At 43.7% G+C, this 21719-nt stretch overlaps 1 protein-coding gene and 1 long non-coding RNA gene across 3 annotated transcripts in view; both read left to right on the forward strand.

Moving 5' to 3' along the window:
- The window catches only part of sox13 (SRY-box transcription factor 13), a 50208-nt gene that overhangs the window by 16212 nt on the left and 12277 nt on the right, over positions 1 to 21719 (forward strand). Inside the window, exons 2-6 of one of the 2 annotated variants that reach the window (XM_088309891.1) lie at positions 15410 to 15630; positions 16342 to 16438; positions 17424 to 17596; positions 17836 to 17904; positions 19881 to 19995. In XM_088309891.1, the coding sequence (XP_088166017.1) occupies positions 15412 to 15630; positions 16342 to 16438; positions 17424 to 17596; positions 17836 to 17904; positions 19881 to 19995 (673 nt within the window). In that variant the 5' untranslated portion in view covers positions 15410 to 15411. The remainder of the gene's footprint in view (positions 1 to 15409; positions 15631 to 16341; positions 16439 to 17423; positions 17597 to 17835; positions 17905 to 19880; positions 19996 to 21719) is intronic. The other variant, XM_088309892.1, reaches the window with a different exon arrangement.
- On the forward strand, positions 3742 to 4547 carry LOC148327776 (uncharacterized). The gene is made up of 2 exons (XR_015845861.1): positions 3742 to 4174; positions 4268 to 4547. It is a non-coding gene; the product is annotated as an uncharacterized LOC148327776 (long non-coding RNA).

A 21719-nucleotide genomic window follows, 5' to 3' on the forward strand; every position in this document is an offset into this window, starting at 1 on the left:
GAGCGGGCCAGGATCGCCTATACCATCAACTTGCTTCGCGGCCGCGCCGCCAAGTGGGCAACCGCATTGTGGGAGGCGGCGTCTCCTGCGATGTCGACTTACGTGGATTTCAGCCAGGAGTTACGCCGTGTCTTCGACCACCCGGTGCAGGGGCGCGAGGCGTCCCGCCGGCTTCTCTCCCTCCGACAGGGTTCCCGCTCCGCGGCCGATTTCTCGGTGGAATTCCGCATCCTGGCCCACGAGAGCCGTTGGAACGAGCCGGCTCTCCGCGAGGCGTTTCTCAACGGGTTGACCGACGCCCTCAAGGACGAGCTGGCGATCCGAGACGAAACCACGACGCTCGAAGAACTAATCGCCCTGGCCATCAAGGTGGACCATCGGTTGCGGGACCGGCAGGCTGATCGTTTCCGACGCCCCGCCAGAGTCGCCGCCCGGGCAGCCATTCCCCGACCCGAGGTTCGCTCGCCATCGCCGGTTCAGCTATCCACCGGCGCGGAGGAACCGATGCAGGTAGGAAGAACTACTCTGGACCCTCTGGAGCGCCAGCGCCGTCGGTCCCATCAGCTCTGCCTGTATTGCGGCCTCCCCGGCCACTTCTTGATCCACTGTCCCAGTAACCCAAAAGAGCAGGCTCGTCGCTGAGGGAGAGCCCAACGCCGAGCCTGCTGGTCTCCGCTTCTGGCTCTTCTTCCCGGATGTCCATCTCCGCCCGGCTGCTGGGTCCACACACCCCCCGCTCGGTCACCGCGCTGGTCGACTCGGGGGCCGACGGCAGCTTCTTGGACCTGACCCTTGCCCGCCAGCTCGGCATCACCATGGAACCCATTCTGTCTCCCCGAAGAGTGGTCGCGCTGGACGGACATCTCATCGCCCGGGTCTCCCAACAGACCGCTCCCCTGACCCTCATCGTCTCTGGAAATCACCGGGAGTCCATCAGATTTTTTCTGATTCACTCTCCCCAGGTCCCCCTGGTCTTAGGGTTCCCCTGGCTCCAGACCCACAATCCCACCATCGATTGGAGGAGGTGCGTGCTGACAGGATGGAGTGAGTTCTGCCACTCCCACTGCCTGCGTTCAGCGGATCCGCCCCCTTCCTCTACGCTTCCCCCCCCCCCCTCCCCCTGACGTCTCCTCCGTTCCCCCGGACTACCACGACCTGGCGCAGGTTTTCAACAAGGACCTTGCCCGTACCCTCCCGCCCCATCGTCCGTACGACTGCGCCATCGACCTCCTCCCGGGGGCCCCCCTGCCCAACACCCGGCTATACAACATCTCCAGGCCAGAGAAGGAGGCCATGGAGACGTACATCCGGGAGTCACTTGCGACCGGTCTCATCCGTCCCTCGTCTTCTCCTCTGGGCGCGGGCTTCTTTTTCGTAAAAAAAAAAGGACGCCTCGCTCCGCCCCTGCATTGACTTCAAACCATTAAACCAAATAACGGTCAAAAACAAGTCTTCGCTCCCCCTCATCGACCCGTCGTTCGAACCCCTATGTGAGGCCCAGATTTTCTCAAAGTTGGACTTACGAAATGCTTACCACCTGGTCCGCATCAGGGAGGGGGACGAGTGGAAGACGGCATTCAACACACCATTGGGGCACTTTGAGTATCTGGTGATGCCTTTCGGACTTACCAACGCCCCCGCCGTCTTCCAGACCCTCATGACGGACGTTTTCCGCGACATGCTCAACCGGTTCGTATTCATATACCTCGACGACATCCTCATATTCTCCCGCTCTCTCGCAGATCACCGCCGGCATGTCCGACTGGTCCTCCAGCGCCTCCTGGAGAACCGCCTCTACGTGAAGCCCGAGAAATGCGAGTTCCACGTCCCTTCGGTGCCCTTCCTTGGCTACATCATCGCCAGGGGGCAGCTTCGCCCCGACCCGGCCAAGATCCAGGCCGTGGCGGAGTGGCCCCAGCCCACCACCCGGAAGGAGCTGCAACGTTTTCTCGGATTCGCAAATTTCTACCGCCGTTTCATCCGGGACTACAGTAAGGTCGCCAGTCCACTCACCGCGCTTACGTCCACAGCCACCACATTCCAGTGGACCCCGGCGGCCGCCCAGGCCTTCACCCACCTGAAGAAGGCCTTCACCAGCGCCCCCGTACTCCGGCACCCAGACCCCGCCCTCCAGTTCATCGTGGAGGTGGACGCCTCCGACACCGGGGCGGGGGCCGTCCTCTCCCAGCGGGATCCCGGCACCCAGGTAGTCCATCCGTGTGCCTTCTTTTCCAGGCGCCTATCCCCCGCCGAGCGAAACTACGACGTGGGCAATCGAGAACTCCTCGCGGTGGTATGGGCTCTCCAGGAGTGGCGGCACTGGCTCGAGGGCACCTCGACCCCTTTTTTGGTCTGGACCGACCACAAAAACCTGGCATACCTGCAGTCCGCCAAGAGACTCAACCCCCGCCAGGCACGCTGGAACTTGTTCTTGAGCCGTTTCAATTTTACCCTCTCCTTCCGCCCCGGCTCGAACAATGGGAAGGCGGACGCCCTCTCACGTCAGTTCTCGCCCCCTGCCAGCCCTGACGCTCCGGAGCCCATTCTTCCCGCGGCCTGTCTACTGGGGGCGGCCACCTGGGACATCGAGCAGGTCGTCCGCAACGCTCAGGAGCAGCAACCAGACCCGCGCCCAGTCCCTTCCGACCGCTTGTTCGTTCCCGACACCGTGCGGTCACAGGTACTGCAATGGGGGCACTCATCCACACTCACCTGCCACCCGGGGGTGGCACGCACTCTCCGCTTCCTCCAGCAGCGTTTCTGGTGGCCCCGGATGGCTAAGGATACCCGGGAATTCGTTCGAGCCTGCTCCGTCTGCGCCCGCGGAAAGGCCTCCCACGCGGTCCCCGCCGGCCTCCTCCAGCCCCTGCCGATTCCAAGCCGTCCATGGTCGCACATCGCCCTGGACTTTGTTACCGGTCTCCCTCCGTCCAACGGACACACAGTCATCCTCACCCTGGTCGACAGGTTTTCCAAAAGCGTCCACTACGTCCCCCTGCCCAAGCTGCCCACCGCGCTTGAGACCGCCAAACTCGTCACCCAACACGTTTTCCGACCCCACGGCATCCCGGAGGACATCGTGTCCGACCGGGGCCCCCAGTTCGCTTCACAAGTTTGGCAGGAATTCTGCAAGGCAGTCGGGGCCACCGCCAGTCTCTCCTCGGGCTACCACCCCCAATCCAACGGCCAGACGGAGCGGGCCAACCAGGACCTGGAAGCCGCCCTCCGATGCGTGGTGGCCCGCAACCCGGACTCCTGGAGCGACGCACTACCCTGGGTCGAGTACGCCCATAACTCCCTCTCCACCACGGCCACAGGTATGTCTCCCTTCATGGTCTGTTTCGGTTACCAACCACCTCTCTTCAAGGACCAGGAGCATACCGTGGCCATTCCTTCCGTGGAGGAGCATCTCCGCCGGATCCGGGGGGTGTGGGCCGAAGCGAGGGCCGCCCTCATTCGAACAGCCCAGAGGACCAAGCGACTGGCTGATCGCCGCCGGTCCCCAGCCCCGGACTACGTGCCTGGCCAAATGGTGTGGCTCTCCTCACGCGATCTTCCCCTACAAGTCGAGTCTCGTAAGCTGGCTCCTCGCTTTATCGGTCCCTTTCCCGTCGAAAGAATCATCAACCCATGCTCTGTTCGACTCAAACTTCCCGACTCCCTGAAGATTCACCCCACTTTCCATGTCTCCCTCCTCAAACCGGTATCCTCCAGCCCTCTGAGCCCTCCGGCGGCACCCCCCCCACCCCCCATGATAATAGACGACCACCCGGCTTACACGGTGGCAAAAGTCCTGGACGTTCGGCGCCGGGGCCGGGGCTACCAGTACCTGGTGGACTGGGAGGGTTACGGTCCGGAGGAGCGCTCCTGGATCTCCCGAAAACTGTTTTTGACCGACGCCCCCATCAGGGAGTTTTACGCACTTCACCCGGACAAGCCGGGTAGGACGCCAGGAGGCGTCCGTTAGGGGGGGGGTACTGTGACGGTTCGGGCCGGGGAGGAGGGCGTGGCAGTTCTGTTTGTTACAGGTTCACGATCCACCCAGCCAGGCTCTCCTCCGGAGAAAGTGGGCGTCGGCTCCGGCGCACCTGCAGCTCGTTGCCGGCAATCAGCGCCGGCTTAAGAACCAGCCACGCCAGGAGTCCGACGCCGGATTATCTTGTCACCTCACGTGGTACTGGCTCATGTCTCGTCTTGTTTCCCGTTCGCCTGACTCGCCTTGCTCTCGTGCTTGCTTGACCCCTGCTCTGCCGTCTCCCCCCTCTAGCCGACCTGAACCCGTCTGGTCCCGCTCCGCACGCCAGCGCCTCCGAGATCCCGCCCGGCAAACATCCCGCCAGCGCTCTCCGCTCCGCCGTGCTTCGCGCTACCACGCCAGCCCGACTTCGCCTCCCGACGCGTCTCGCTCGACCGCACCCTCGTCCGCGCCACCCGGCACTTGCCCGTCGGCTTCCTTCGACGTTGTCCTGGACGACGCCTGCCTTGTGGTGAACTCTCTCCAGCTCGCATCCCCACTCCAGCCCTCAATAAACCCTGTTTCCCACTCACCTGTCGCTTCCGGGTCCTCCTTCCTTCCCTCACGGTTCGTAGAACCGCGACATCAGGACTGTAACTATTAGATCATTAGTGTACCCCACCTACTGCCCGGAGACAGCTAGGATAGACTCCATGGAGGGATGGATTGATCTATGTTTTCCAACCTGTGGAGCCAAGGCGCATATTTTGCAGATAAAAAAAACCTCATCGTAAACCACCAAAAAATCCAAAAGTACACATACTGAAATAATGATCTCGTCTCAGTTTAGTTAACTATCATACTCAGTCAGTGTGAAATCTCGGCTTGCACAGTTGAAAGGGAGCATGACTTGTTCTTTTGTATGAATGGCAACAGATGGATATATGGTTGGTTGTTCCTTTTGAATATCGTTTGAAAAGAATTTGTAAATAATTTTACAAGTCACAACTTTATTGGAATGTGGCTTTGTGCAATTAAAATATTACAGGCTGATGAATTCCACATTTCAGTCAATTATGTACAGTATACGTTTTTGATATGAGTTAGCATGTTCCCCGTGAGAAATGGTTCAACCGTGGCGAACAGGTTGTACAGCATCAAGTTATTCATGTCTGTGGTTGCTTCTGTGGTTGTGTTCACTTCCAAATAATTATAATAATACAATAAAACACTTGTTTACACATTCAACCAATATACAGTAGTAGGGGTGTCTGTCACGATCCAATACACTTTATTGGATCGGATTCCGTTATCAGCTATAAAAACAGTATCGGATTTTATCGGACCACATCCAAAATGTCCGCTATTAACACAAGGATATTCATCTACCGGCATTATGTATTCAGGATACAAAAAAAAAACTGTAACTGTATTCCATGACTGTTGCAAAAAAAACTAATCCACATTTTAATTAAATGTACCCGTAATCAGATTTAATAAAAATTTGGATTTTTTTTTCAGAATGACATTTTTAATGTGGGGGAAGAGAGATTGCATGGTCGAGTCCTCTTGCTGGCTAAACAAGAAGGGAGTGGATGGTGACTGTTTTGGATCATATTCACTGCAGGTCCTATTCATTTTAAATAACTTTTCCAAAGAAATGGGTCATCCGGAATGTATGTTATCATGTGCTCCGCCGCAACTTGTAAGTAAATACTTCACTAATTCCCGTTACAAATTGCCCAGAGCTTTGCGATTTAAATGCAATATTACCAAATTTTCTGCTAAATGTATCGCCGGGAATTAAAAAAAAATATACAAAAGTATTATTAAGGTTAACGTCATCTGTCGCTCTATGACAGGACTATTGGGACTCAACCGGTTATTGATGATTACACTGCCGAACAAAACCCTGAGATGGCACCCAGCTCTCAATGTCTCCGAGGCGTGAGCGTAGGGCTGGGAGATAAACTGAAAATTTACCGTTACCGAATTTTAATACACTGACCGACATCATTTTGCCCATGTCGGTAAATTCGGTGTTTAAAAAAAAAAAAGAAGTGCTGTCTGTCTGCGGCTATGTTAATGCCTCTTTCAGACGGCTACAGCGGCTATAGTCACGTGACTCCACCCAGCTGAACAAAAAAAAGAAAACAGACGCGGTGGTAGCTGGCGATTCAAATAAAGAAGCGACTGACACGGCTGAAGACGAAGTAACGTTAGGTGAAGTTGTTCCTGTTGCGCCTGTCCCAAAAAGAAATTCGACATCTGTCGTTTGGGTTCCATAAAGACGATGTTTGAGCAAAATAACACGAACTGCAAAGTGCGTCGTAAGCACCCAAAACAGCGCGTCCAACCTTTTCTTTTTCACCACCCATAAGACAACCATGCTGTGCTAAAAGTAAAAAGGGAGAAACAAGGTTCGACCAGGGACAACAGCCCATAACGGAGGCCACACCATACGAGAGAACATCTCAGAGGTGGACGTGATAGCCTAGCACATAGCTAAAGATTTAGCTCCTCTAGTTACAGTGGAGCGCACAAGATTTAAACGCCTCATGAACGTAGCCGACAAGAGGTGCGAAAATATTTGTCGCAAACAGCACTTCCCGATATGGACAACATCGGGACGGGAGCGAAGATATGTCAAGCATTTTTCATCCACATCCGACTTGTAGTCGAGTCGCAACATGTCGAGTCGCAACATGGATCCCTGTTTGAGCCTGACTGTGCATTACATAGATGACAAGTGGCGACTGCGCACCAGAGTACTTGAGACCGCACATTTTCCCGATGATGCACACTTGTTTATTTGCATTGACTTTTTCCCCATTTTATTTAGCATTTTATTTGCCGACCACACTAGCTCCTTTGCACATGGCATTATTTAAATTGTTTACAAGAGACCTTCACACAAATCTAGGCCTTTGCACATGGCATTACAACACCTTGGCGCAATCTATTTGCAGAAAAGATTTTTTTTTCTCCTGTTCTTTGTGACATTGTTCAAGTCATGCAAAGCAAGCTATTTGGAATGTTTATACAAATGATTTTTGTAATTTTATTTTTCACTGAAAGTAACGTGTAACCAGTTGGTCAATAAAAACAGTTAATATGCATTTCCTGCATTTTACGGTCAGAAATTTATCGTGCATTTATCGTTATTGAGGTAAAATTGCTTAATTTATTGCGATATTGATTTTAAGTCATATTGCCCAGCCCTACGTGAGCGGATATACGCCATTACCTACTTCAGCGTTTCACAGAAGAATTTTTCAATTAGGTTGCCCTGTTGTTTGCCATCTACCATCTAACTTCAGCAAAACAGGCGTCCATCAGTGGCGGCCCGTCTTTAGGAAGCCTAGGAATTCGTTGCGGGATGGTCTAGTGCCACTGCATCTTGTTTTTATTGCATGTTACTTCTAAAGTTTTGTGAATGTTCTGCGTTGCAGTGCGGTTGTGGAAATGCAGCGACCCGATCAGTCTATCGAGCGCCGCAGTACGGCGAAATGCGTTTATGGTACAAAACAGCCTCTGGACCTGTGGTATGGACTGGCACCTGCTCGGTAGGAGGTTACCGGCTTGGTGTGCCAGGGCATGGAGATTGAGCGCCATGATTATGTCCTGAATAGTAGGCTTGGATAGTCGATGAATGGAGTAGGTAGCACCTGGACCCGGTTAGGCATGTTCCCATCACTGCTTTTTGTGCGATCCATTGAGCAGAGGGGACACCTTATCAAGGTTTGTTGTTTGTTTTTTTTGAAGCATGCAAATTTGGATAGTGAGCGTTTCTTCTTGATGAGTTGATTCTTTAGACTGTGCACAATGTTTCAGTACCCTTGACATCAAAAGGCCAGGAGAACAGAGGAAGAGAGGGAATGGAAGGGGAAAGAGAGTGAGTCTTTTGTGTCCCCAGCCCGGAGAGTTCATTCTCTAATGAGGCCCAGGCAGGAAAGCAAGAAGACTGTGTTTGTGTGTCCGCGTGCGTGTCGGTGTGTGTGCATGCAATCTACATACCATTCTCTACCATTTGAGCCTAAATGAGTCTTTCTCAACTAAAGAATGTTTTCTTTTGGAACACCTTCAAATTTAACCCAAAATTGGAAAGTAACTAACTAACATTTGGTTTGGAAAGCAACTGTGACTCGATCTTTTGCACACAACAGTGTCTTGTTTTTAAGATGTAAACCGCATGATTTTTTTTCTCGTTTGGTTTATTTTGCCTTTTATATCATTGTACAATGACTTAAAAAAAATCACTCTTTAATTTACATACACACGCGCGCACCCCCACACACACACACCCCCACACTCTTTATGTATGGAGTAGTTGTAATAATCCATCCATCCATCTTCTGTACCGCTTCTCCTCACTAGGGTCGCGGGGGTGCTGGAGCCTATCCCAGCAATCTTCAGGCAGTAGGGACGCCCTGAACTGGTTGCTAGCCAATTGCAGGGCCCACAGAGACGAACAACCATCCGCGCTCACACTCATACCTCGGGGCAATTTCGAGTGTCCAATCGGCCTGCCATGCATGTTTTTGCAAACTTCACACAGAATGGCCGGAGCCGGTATCGAACCCACTCCCCCGATGCTGTCTCTCACTGTGAGGCCTTCGTGCTAACCAGTCGGCCACCGTGCCCAGTTGTAATAATTACTTTAAAAATGTTCACTTTCCATAATGAAGTGTAAGCGTCTGAAATGAGGTTAACTACGTCCTAACATTGCAAAATAGGATTGTATGATCATTTTATCCTTTTTATACCCACGAGTGGTTTTTAAAATGTCTTTTTATCTGTGAATATTTTTCTTTTTTCAAAGCTAAATGAATTGCATTCCTCTATCTGAGCTGAATCTAAACATCCCTCAGTAGTCTTCAATAAAAGAAAGATGTGTAAATTCACATTAACAGCCCTGGAATTTGAAAAGAAATGTCAAGGTGAGCTGTATGTGGCTCCATTCAGAGAAGGTTTTCAGCTCTTGACTGGGATTGGCAGAATCCAGGCTGCTGTGAGCCGATGTTTTTCATGTTTTAGTATTTGTTAACACTTTGGCTTGCATTTATCAAACATGAAAGTGCTGGGTCTCTGCCCTGAAACTCCTCGCTTCAAAAACGTGTAAACGCTGCCGTGCCAAAACGATTCATAGCTCATGTTGACACTAACAGGTACTGAAAATATGAAGTTGGGGACCTATTTACTGTTATAAAATGCTTGTGTTACTGTGGAAGTTTTTGTCCGTTTATGCTGTATGAGAATATGTAACCTATGTTTGTGTCTTCACTCCCAACTAAACTTCTATAGCGTTGTAATAAAGCATCAACTGTTGATTCTGGCACTTGGCACTCGCTCACTAGCCATTGTGCTTTTCTGCCTCAGGCACTTGAAAGGAGACAATATAATTCCAACAAGTTGCAATGCTGGGTGCGGATAGAAGAAAAACAACAAAGATCTGAAAGTAAAAGAAAGGAAGGGCAACTGACAGGAGCTCCCTGATTCCCAGGGGCAAAAGTGTTGGTTTGACATGTTACAACTTGTAACTTGTAAGTGTTTCTTCCCACATAAGAGGATGGGTTCAGTGCTGAAAGAAATGGATGGATTTCTGTCTACAGTATGGTCGTTGAGTCAACACTTCATCTGCATCTACACTTAAAACCTCAAATAAGCATTGATAAAAATATGTACCATTTTCTTCTGACCCTCTCAAATCACAGTCATAGTTAATGTCAAGGTTCTGTTGTTTGTTGTCGCTTTCAGGGGTGTCCACTGCGTCCTTCACGATCGACCAGCATCACGTAAAGGGGGTGTCGGTCAATCGCCTTTCATTAACTCAGTCACTGCCACTCCTTCCAGTTTTATGCTATTGATATAACTGCTTGTCAACAGCAGTGATTATATAAAAAAAAGGTAGACTCCCTCCTATCATCCTTGTGAAATGTATTTACTTGATTGACATACAGGCCAGACAGTCAGGCACCTGTTGCAAGCCTCACTGCGTATGTGCATGCATTAATGGTGAAAAAAGTCTTTGTTAATGTGATAATGACTGATTGTCTCATGTATTTGTTGTGCTCAGTGAATCTTGACTCAGCATAAAAAAAATCTGAAATGAGTGAAATGAAAAAACTAGACGTCTGAGCAGTTATAAAGAGCCGTCTCAACCCTGGCTATGTTGGGGTTCTGGCACGTTGGGGTCCTGCCACAAAGCAAAATAATAATGATTAGACATCTTTAGATGAGACACATAGTTTTAAGTTGATCTGGTCAAGTTTGTTCAAATGGGGCATGTACATTCATAATGGCAGACTTCCTGTTAGGTTGTGCATATGTCACCAGGAGGCTTTTTTGTTGGTCTCTCAAATTTCATGGATCGAGGTTAAACATACTACCAGGGGTGCTTTGTTCAAATTTGTCGCGGTGCTACAGAGCCACATTTAAGAAATCACACAGGAACCCTCTAATTTATAAATCTTTTTCCAGGCCTGATTTGTGAGTGTCACTCAATTTTTGAAAGTCAAACACAGCCTCAGTTTTGCGACAAACAGAAACTAGACTTTATTGTGTTTGGTCCCTGTAGCCCTTGTACATCTGCCCTGTGGCATCTAATTTAAAGCCAACAATCTGGAATTTGTTTGTTCTTTGAATTATACAGTGATTTTACTGGGCCAATTGTTCCTAAGATTAAAACCCTCTTTTTTTCCTGGCAAAAGTAAAGTCTCTCATTTCCCAAAAACACTTATTCGAGTATTCAAGGCCTTTGTTTCATCTTAGCTGGAATACTAAAACACACTTTATTTTGGAGTCAGCCAGTCCTCCCTTAAGCATCTCCAGTCGGTCCAAAATGGTGCTGCTTGTCATTAATTGAAGCTCAAAGAATGAAGCATATACACCAACTCCAATTCTGGCCTCCCTTCACTGGCTCTGTGTGCATTTTAGACTTCATTTTAAGATTCATTTGAAGATACAGAGGACTAGGGGAAGTCTTGGAGGGGATGGAGCTTTAAAAAAAAATAAATAAATAAATAACGTGTTTCACAATATTAGGTATCAAGTATGTTCAACGTCTCGAGGCATTTCTGACAAAATGTAAACTATTCATCTCATCCCTCCACAATTTATTTTTTTTCAAAACTTCAAAATAAAAGCCAAAATTATGTTTTTTCTTTCTATTACACATTTTTGGGACTGATTCCCTACCTTCCAACTTTAAATTGTTCCTCCTTGCTATGAAACTTTTTCCAAATTTGAATATAAAAGCTGAACTATATTTTCTTTGGTTCAAACCATTCCAACTTTAAACTGTTCATCTTATCCCTTCTGCAAATATTTATTTTTACATTTCAAACCAAATCCAAAATTTCAAATTTTCCCCCCTCTAATTTCCACCTATTTTGACCAATTCATACATTCCAAGTTTGGAATTTTCATCTTTTTCTTACTACTTTTTTCCCCCAAAAAATTCAAGATAAAAACCAAATTTTAGTTTATTTCTTCTGCCTATTTTCACTTTATAATTCAAATTGTTCCAACTTTAAACTGTTCAGATCATTATAGGTAATTAATTAGTACTCTACAACATTCCTTATCACTCAACAACTTTCAAAACCATTCTCCGTAGTTAAATATCATTCCATGTTTAATATAATTCCATATCATTCAAGATCATTCTATTGTAATCCATGGTTCCAAATATTCCACATCATTCATCATGCATTCTCTGGAAATTTCTTCATCTAATATACACGGGATTTTGGGGAGCATGTATAGTGGAATTATTAAGCATTTCCTCTTTTGTGGCAAATGAATTATTATTATTAACATTTGATGCCCTGCCAATATAATAGAGGCCTATGACATCTCAAACTCTGGATTTTTTTCCCCTCTTCTTGTCCCAGTTCTTCAGATTGCACACGCCAAGTTTGAAGTCAATGGGGTTAACCCTTGAGAACAGCAATGGACAGCTTAAATGATTCATTGGAACTAATTTCAATAAAAACAGGCATGGCGGGCGTTCCTCATTCTGTCATTTGCAACCTGTTCTGGCAGTCAATCGTCTTGCAAGTGTAATTTGCTTTATATTAGTGCGCCTTTTTTCCGTAAAACAATACTCAAGCATAGTCTTTGGAAGTAGCATTTCTCAGTTCTTTGAAGCGCAACAGCTCTTGTGAGTTTCCTGCCTATGGAGATGGTCTGTGAAAACTTAAAAACACTGGTCAGCAACTCAGGTTAAATAAATCGTAAGGCGTAAGATGGCAATGCTATTCATGTAGCGCCACACACACTGCGTATAGACATGTTCAGTCAAGACCAGGTTCAACTCAGGTACAGTCCGCTGCAGATGGGCAAAGAAGGCTACTGTGTGAGTTTAAACAAAAGAGCCTCAAGTCGAAGAAACCTGGGCTTACATTGTTGCAGTGGAAGCTATTGTTTAACACATTGACATTGACACATTCCTTGCTGTCAACAACTCAGTAGGTCACTGAAATTGTGCGCATACCATCGCATTGAATGACATCCAGGCAAAGTCTCTCTGGGAGCGTGTGAACACCACCTGTGACAGCTCTACTAGCCAGGCTTGGTGAAACTTGGACGTGATGCCCAGGAATAACTTGAGCGTGGGACAAAACACATGTGTGTCGCACAATCAATACCTCAGCTCAAACAGCAAAGGTTGATATGTACTATGTATACAAAACACTGTTTTGTTTTCTCACTACTTCATTGTCAAACCTGTTTACTTCATAGGGATCCATAATTGTTAGGTTGCTAACAATAATGGCAAACACACCACATTGGAATATTGCCAGTGCAATTATTTTAATGAAGACCAAAGTAGACGTGAGGCAGGCAACTATTTCTATTGTTTTGTCAGACTTTTGTTGCTTATATGATTTTATGGCTCCGTACTTTGATGCTCAACTTATAGGTTTGGAACAGGAGTCTACAAGAGCGGTCCTTGTGAGCCCTCAGCCAGCCTGTATTATATGTTACAGTATTTCAACACACTTAATTCAAATGATCAGGATCGTTATCAGGCTTGTGCAAAGCTTGCTGATGAGTTGAACATTTGAGGCAGGTGTGTTGGCAGGGAGCAACATAAAACAGACTGAATAGGTACTGCATTTACTGTATTTGAATGCAATAAGATTCCAAAAAAAATATATGGTACAGTTTATAATAGCATTGAGTCCAGTTCATCAGCATTTTGCACAAACATTCCAACAAATCTTTTTTTCATTTTATATACTACAATGCTGAAGCATGCTTTAAAGACATAATTTCATAGACTACATAGACTTAGGCTTTGTTTAATTGGAATTCTGTTTTTACAACAGCAAAGTTAAAGGTAGCGACACAAAAAAACAATCCGAAATCCATCACACACAAAAGAAATATTCCTCAAAAGGAACTTTTGGGCTCAACACGTTCACATTTGAGTGCTGGTCCCTGCTGTGCTTTTCTGGCCTGCCGGTCCTCCAGTTTTGAGGCATAACAACACACACGTTTTATGGAGTTGGGCAGTCGGGGGCCTAAGAGGGCGCAAGGGTCAGGTGGACTTTGATCTTGTGCTGTGGCCCCCTGATTCCCTGTAGCACAGCCTACCTTATCTCCCACATGCTCTGAGGCTGTGGCACAGCAAAGTTTTGTTGGCGTCCCTCCTCAGTGCCACCGACTACACCTGTCGTCCAATTTGAATATACTACACGATCTGAGGACCTCATTTCCACGGTGTTGGGACTCAGATTACCAGTAGTGAGAACAAGAATAGCCACAGGCTTCTCTGGTGTGGTAACCTGAAATTTTATTAGGCAATTAGTCATCCAATTAGAGTATTGTAGCCCTCACGCCTCTAAAAAAAAAAAAAAAAAAAAAAAAAAAACTTCCTGGACCGTCTTGAAATTACTACGCATCTCGTAGGGGCACTGTTCGACCCTGACTTTTTATCATCAGCTTTATTTTCATAAGAGTTCAGTGGCGTAAACATGCCTGGAAGATGGCATTTTTGATTTGCTACAGGTAGAGAGTTGCAATTTGGCTTTAAATGAAATAGATATTTAATATTGCTTTTTAAAATGAAGTTACACTTAAGCTTAGCAGTTCATTGTTTTTTTTTAAACATGAAATAGAAAAAAAAGGTTTGGGGTTGGAGAAGGATATATGCAGTGTTATCCTCACTTCAGTTGTTAAAAGCGTTTTATCGCTCCTATTGTTCTTTTTTTTTTTTTTTTTTCTGCGGTAGACGACCAAAATGGCTCTTTGAGGTGTCACAATGGAGAAAACAATGTTTGGCTGAAGCAGCCTCATGACCTCTTTTTACCGTGAGAGGTATTCAACAACAATAACATGGATACCAGAGTCATTTAGTGTATCCTCTTCCTTGCCAGTTTACACAAGGAAATTACTTGTGAAGAAAGATTAATTCAGCCGGCTTGCTGCAGCTCAAGGAAATGCAACGATTGACTTTCAACTCGAAATGATTAATTTGTCGTGTTCATCAATAAAAGTTGAAATGAAACAACTCAGAGTAATTTACAGTGCATGTGACAGACTGGATGTGCTGGTTTAGTTCAAATCATGTTAACAGAAAAGTTATTGTGTATACTCACCCTCACATACATGCAAGCATCAACATACACGCTCCCACATGCAGGCACTCACACACACGCAGGTGTGAAACCTCAGACCGTGGCAGACAGGTGGCTTTTTTCAAAATCATAGTGCTGCTTCGGCGAAGGAGGGGCTCTAATCATCATTATGTTTCTGCAGAATGGTGGCTCTTCACATTTTTTTTTTTTTTGTTACTGTGTTCCCGAGTTGGTCGGCACATTCCGCTGGCATTGTTATCCAGCCTGTTTCCTACGGCCGCCGGCTTTTGTCAGTCTCTCCCCCATTGTCCTTGCTTCCTTTGTTCCCCAGCTCAAACAATGGCTTTTTTCTGCCTCTTTATATATATGTGCACTTTTTGCCCCTGTGTGTTCTCTTTGTTTTGTTCTGCTGTCTGCTGTGCCTTTCTTTCACTCAGTTGCAGAAGTGGCATATATAAACATATAGACACAAATGGGCACACTTACTCAGTCACTGGGGATCAAATTTTCTTATTCAAACCTTGTTTGCCACCCCCACACTGAGGCGTGTTTTTGTCATATTACTCACACGTACAAACAATAGGCTTTCAGGTTTTGCAAACAAAACCGTCAATTAATCCTTAACCTTGACTTCAGCAGAGTTAAAATAGTGGTGTACATACAAACACGCATGCTTCAAGTAGCTTGGCTGTCAGTAGATGTGAAACTGATACTGAAATGAACACAATCAGTTAGTAAAACCTTCCCAGGTGTAAACTATTTGTCGTGACGTTATCAAGTGACTTTGAAGACATCAAGCATCAAAGTATAAATGAATCATAAGCTTATTCACGCCCATTGACAGGTAATTATATGTTTTGTCTGAAAGGAATGGTTGAGCCCAGCCCTCCAGCGCTGCACCTCCTCTCCAATGTGGACGGCAGCATGACATGTGTTGGTGTCAAAGTAGAAGAGGAGGAGATCAGTAGAGGAACTGGACTCGTCGCCAACACGGAAAACAATCTCAAGATGTCTCCCTCTCGCGACTGGGTTGGGAATCAGCCACTGGTGGCTCGTCAGCTTACACCACCTCTCTCCTGTTCACCTTTGGTAAGAACATTTTGAATACAAACTAGAATACATTTGGTGTTCTATTATCAACCGTATTTCTGAAATACTAACAAATTCATTCATCAATATTTGTAGGGATCGCTTTTTGTAGTGTTAAATGAGTGGTATGTTTTTATGAAAGTTTATTTCTGGGCACCAGGTCTTACTATCCGGTATGCTTTTTAGTTTTTGTAGTTTCTGTTTATATGTCAAAATATATATAAATCAAACAAATAAATAATTTACATTCATTAAGTCATGACATTTAAAACGCAGGTTAAAATGTTCAGCGTCGAGCATGCACAGATTTGCTCAGATTGTTTTAGCAAGTAACTTCAGATTTACTGTATACATAGACACTTGTTGCAAGGCAGAATTTGTGCAGCACAATTATTTGTACACTATGCTATAAAAATGGCATATGTCAGTCACACCCACTAAGGCGAGGCTGTTCAAATGACAACCGTAAGGGAGCCAAGTATATTGCCTCCGGACAAAAGCGCCATCAGGGACAGGAAGTCTGACTAACACACAAGGGAAATAATTTCAAAACGACACCATCTGGATTTTGAGACAAGTTTATTTATGCACAACAATTTAGTAAATTTGGAATGGCTCTGTATTAAATGTTTGGTTGAACATGTGTGTGTGTGTGGGGTGTGTGTGTGTGTGTGGGGGGGTGTGTGTGTGTGTGTGTGTTTTTCTCATCAGGAGGATTCTCCAGGTACGGAGTTGCCACACATCCAAAGCCAAGCAATACACAAGGAGACAAAACTGCAGGATCCACCGAAAGGACAGTCCAAAGAAGGTCGGTCCAAACTCTTCAAAAGGGTCTTTGATTCACTTTGTGCCAAACTTAGTTCCCACTAAGCAGTCTGATTAGACAGAAGTTGAGATGATGATATGCGGTGCAACAGCTGTGGGACGTTTAACTTTACCGATCAAACTGCCTCACAGGTGTTCTAAAAAGTTGATTTGGCCGACGTCTCCAGGCAATGCTTATCTAACATTACTGTGGTATGTTAAAAATGTAGCATCACAAAGATGGACAATTTCAAGTATGGATGGGCATTGGATAAGGATGAAGGCAAAGACAAACTTCCCGGTGTGCTCATGTGGTTAAAAAAAACAAAAATAAAACAAAACAGAAGTGGCTAACCAGCCAGCAGGGTCATGTAGCTAATGAATGCAACTGGGTTTATTTGACGTTTACAGTCTACTTATAGATTACTAATATTGATGATGTTATTTAAGATAAAAAATCTTGGTATACGTGTTAAAATTGTTGGAATTTTGTAAAGTTAACTTGCAGCTTTTTATGCATGGGTGCCATTGATTGAGGAAAGACAGAAGCTATAGCATTATTTAAGAAATTAATTGCTGTGACCTGACAAACACAATGAGGAAAAATAAGTGTTATTTAATTTTGGTTTTTTTCAAACAAAAAGTGTACAGATAATAATACCGGATCAATAAGCTGTATCATTAAAAGTAGTAGTATTGTTAAAATCTTAATGATACGCATCCATAGCATGACAGTCATGGAAGGATCTAATTGATCAGTTTGATTACAAATGGTTGTCTGTCTCTGTGTGTCAGTCCCGTGATTTGCTCACGAGAACTCCTGGCTGGATGTACCCTGCTTCTCACCCATTAAGCTACAAGCTTGCATGTGACTACAAACAAAATAAGATTGACAGAAAAATTAATACAGTATGATATGGATAATTTTACTAGGAAAGTCATTACAATACGCAATTTACATGATTTCTTTTTTTTTAATCAACCACTAGGAAACCCAGAGTCTCTGGCAGAGAAGGAGCTCCAATTGTTGATGATGATCAACCAACTGAGTGGACTAAGGGAGCAGCTCCTGGGTGCCCACTGTGAGCAGAGGAACATGGCTGCCTTGCTTTTGGAAAAACAGCAGCAGCAAATGGAGCTGGCTCGGCAACAGCAAGAGCAGGTACTAGTGAATGAAGGCACATTTCGGTGTACAAAAAATAAATAAGTAAATAAATCGGCCTTGCTGTCCCAATACTTTTGGATGTATGTGTATTTTGCAGTGCAAATGCATTGCCACAGTTTGAGCACCTGATTAAGATCCTGATCCTGCTCACACTGTGCACAGTATTCACCGTGTGACACATACAATGCGATATGTGTATTTATGTGCGAGTAACAATCACATGTATTGTGTCTTAGATTGCTAAACAACAACAGCAGCTGATCCAGCAGCAGCACAAGATCAACCTTCTTCAGCAGCAGATTCAGGTCAGCTGCAATGCACACGCGCACACACGCACACACACATGCACACACACACATATGCATGACCTATTCCACTTAGCACACTGCTCCTCTCGTAAATAATGTTCAACTTGCACTTTCAGTCGATTTTTTTTTTTTTTTTTTTTTTTAGGGCAATCGATGCGTTTTGAAACCTCCGGTAATTTTAAGGAATTCGCTTCTCAATTGTAGCCTGTATGAGCTGGTTTGTTATTTGCTTATTTTCTTATATTTTTTATCTGACATTTGTAAACTAATCAAACAAGGGGTTCTAAAATCATTGCTTTTCTTAAATGATTGGATTGATTTATTCCTGTACCTCAGTAAGTGTTTGCTATTCTCTGCCACTAACATTTTAAAAGCCTTTTTTAAATATAGTATATGACATTGAGGTGTTGGAAAGACTGAGCTCCTCCTCGCTTATCACACAAATGGCAAACCATTATAAAAATGAAAAACCCGCTACTTTAAGTTGCCATGAAGTGAAGGATAAGTTGTGCTAAAGTAGTTTGTATGAGCTATATTTGTGCCACTAGAAACTGAATCTGAATATTATCGATTTGAATATGAATTGTTTAACTTGAATATTTGAATTGAAAACTGAATAGTTGAATTGAAAACTGAATTATTGAATTTCATAAATTGGAAATTTATTGTTTAATTTGAATCTGAATTTTTCCATCTGAATTATTTTTTGTTAGAAATGTATCCCAATAAATTTGCAAATTAAGACTTTAAAATAGGTTTTTAATTTCTCAAAAAAAAGCACTGAATGATTGCATTTTGCAGTATTGGATTTTTAGTGAGATCCAGGTTTTTTTTGGAGGAATTAAAAATTAATTTTACAGTCTTAAATTCATTTTCAAGTTTATTCCTAACAAAAAAAAACAATTCAGATGGAATAATTCAGATTCAAATTAAACAATAAATATACAATTTTTGTAATTCAATAAGTCAGTTTTCAATTCAAATATTCAAGTTAAGCAATTCACATTCAAATCGATAATATTCAGATTCAGTTTCTAGTGACATAAATATCAGCCCATAACTTTGCTTCAAAATGTTAGTAAACTGCTCATAATTCGCTAGTGTTCTAGTTCTGGCCACGTGAGTGGTTGTGAACTAACAACTACACAAATGGTCCATCAACCGGCTGACTGTGGGCACATGAGCCGGCCCGTTCTAAAAATACCTCAACAGTGATGAGACATTGTAGTTTTCAAAGAATGTTGTAGAAGAGATTTATAGAAATAAAATATATCGATATTTGTATCTTCCTGTCCCCCATGGGTTGAATGAATTGTCTACCTACCTACCTACCTACTTAACCTACCTAACTAACTAATGGTCTGTCACTCCCTCTCAAGTACAATTAACTGTGTAGAACCAAACTTCATAAATGTTGGTGTATACTAAATTCTATCTGAATTCATCCTGAGGAAGGGTCTTGTGACACCACACAATCACTCAATATTTCATTCAGAATTTTTCCTTTATGTCTAATTTTGAATATCTTGTTTTCCTCTTGAAAAAAAAATGCTTTAAAACAGGTTAAATCAATAATTTTCAGGCCCAATCTATGCTAATTAGGCCTTTTAAATGACCATCTGCACAAGAAGTAAGTTCAAAATCAAAAAATGAGCATGCACTATTACATAAATGTGTGATTTTTTTTATATGATGTATTGTTTTGAGATCATATTGAGAAATAAAAAAATGATACAGTTTTACTTTAATTTTGTGGTGTTTTTTTTTCATTAGTTATCATGCAAAAGCATTCCCCAGAAAGGCAATTTTTTTCCCCCCACACAACGAGCTAATTTTTTCCTGAACTCTTCTTTCCATTTTCAAAATTGCTGGCGCATTGTACTCAGCTTGAGGTGCTTTTTGATCAATTGTCATTTTTGGGAAATCCTTTCACGTTGCAAATCTAAGTTGGATTCGTCCTACCTTTTCCCCAGCAGGTAAACATGCCCTACGTGATGATCCCCGCTTTCCACCCCAACGCCCAGAATCTTTCGGTCGCCTCCGACCCTCAGATAGGCTTGCCATTGCAGCCAATCCCTTGCAAGCCAGGTGAGTTCACCCTCAAAGTGAAAGGTGCTGTTCTGATCTTTCATCGCATTTTTGATGAAATATTGTGGAATAAATGATGACGATGTATGAATTAATCGATAGAACTACATTGTCGATCTCTCATCCAAAGTCAGCTATAGCATGCATCCACCACACCTGTGACCCAAATGAGGATTGGCATTGTATAAAATGGATGGATGGATAATCAATCTTGTTTTTTTTTTTTTCAAATATATGAACCATCTTTCCTGCTAACGGATATGCAGGAAAATCCAACAAATACATTTAAAATCCCCCCCCAAAGCTCGTAAAATAAATGAATTAATTTAAAAGACGAAAACAAAAGACATTTTCACTACTTTCAGGGAGTTTTATAAAAAATAGTTTTAGTTAGTTAGTTAGTTAGTTAGTTTTAGTTTCATTTTTTTTAAAAGCATTTTCATTTTCTGTTTTTGTCAACAAAAATTTTCTTTTCAATTTTAGTTTTAGCTATTTCGTTAGTTTTCGTTAACTAAAATAACCTTGAGTAAAACACCGTCTCAAATTCTTTGTCAGCCTTTCTTGCAACTTTTATGAGGGAAGAATAAGCACTCAATGTACTCGACAAAGGATGAGAAACCTTGTTGAATGGTTATAGCTGTCAATCCAGTCAAGTATTTTTACAGCAGATAAGATTGAAAGTACGGGTTATGCTTGAAGGCATATTTGTGCACTTCACCTCACGGTCTGTTTGATGGAAATGGCATCTTTAGAGCTCTACATATTAAAAGATACTTGATTGATTATCTCTTTCACACATTTGATGTGTGAAATAGACATTGCGCTTGTACTGAGCCTGGCGTTTTTGTTGCAGTCTTTTCAGACCTATAGGACATAAAACAGTTGAACGAATTCTAGAATAGCCTTGCGCTGACCTTTATTTGAAAATGTGTGTGAATTGGCTAGAACACATTGAAAAAACACTGTGAAAAAGCTGTTTGGAGCACTTGGTTTGTAAATCTTGTCCAAATACAAATGTATCTGTCTTGTCTTCTTGAATAGTTATATGAAATGCCCCCATTTGCAAAAAAAAAAAAAAAAAAAAAAGATGGAATTTAAAAAAATCTACACTTTTAAGAATTTTAAACGAGACTCTTGAAATGTGTAGGTGAAGGTTTAGTCGTCTGTCTTGGAGTATCATCTATTTTCATGTCAATATTTGACATTGGTTCTTTAAAAAAAAGGAAAAAAAGAATAAGAATTAAAATTTTAGTCCCACGATCACAAGTTCAAGCAGCATGGAAAATGTACGGACAAAATTTTGTATTTATTTTATCCAACTTACGATATAATCATAGCTTGACTGTATCACTATTGGCAAAGAAGAAGTTCCTGATTCGCAGAGTAATCGACAAAATACTTTGAGATTTTTTTGCCGACAATAAGATTATCCAGATTCTGCGATTATGCAATACAAATGATATCTTACAATACCTTACAATATCTATGTAAATGAAGAAGGAAATGTATCGTCACTGTCTTGTGAAAAACACGTATGTCCAATTTTGTCATTCTTTTAAATTTTCACCTTATTCGGATATGTGTGACATGAAAACCCTGTTAATGTAAAAATAAAAAATAAATGGACCTTAGTGTCTTTAGCAGGACAGCGACGATATTTAACAATGAAGGAAGTGAAACAGTAATTTAACAAAACAGCTATCTCTTATATTTCCATAATAGTT

This window comes from Idiotropiscis lumnitzeri, chromosome 11 (genome assembly GCF_059441095.1).
Source record: "Idiotropiscis lumnitzeri isolate Australia: NSW breed Sydney's pygmy pipehorse chromosome 11, RoL_Ilum_1.0, whole genome shotgun sequence".
Lineage (NCBI taxonomy): Eukaryota > Metazoa > Chordata > Actinopteri > Syngnathiformes > Syngnathidae > Idiotropiscis > Idiotropiscis lumnitzeri.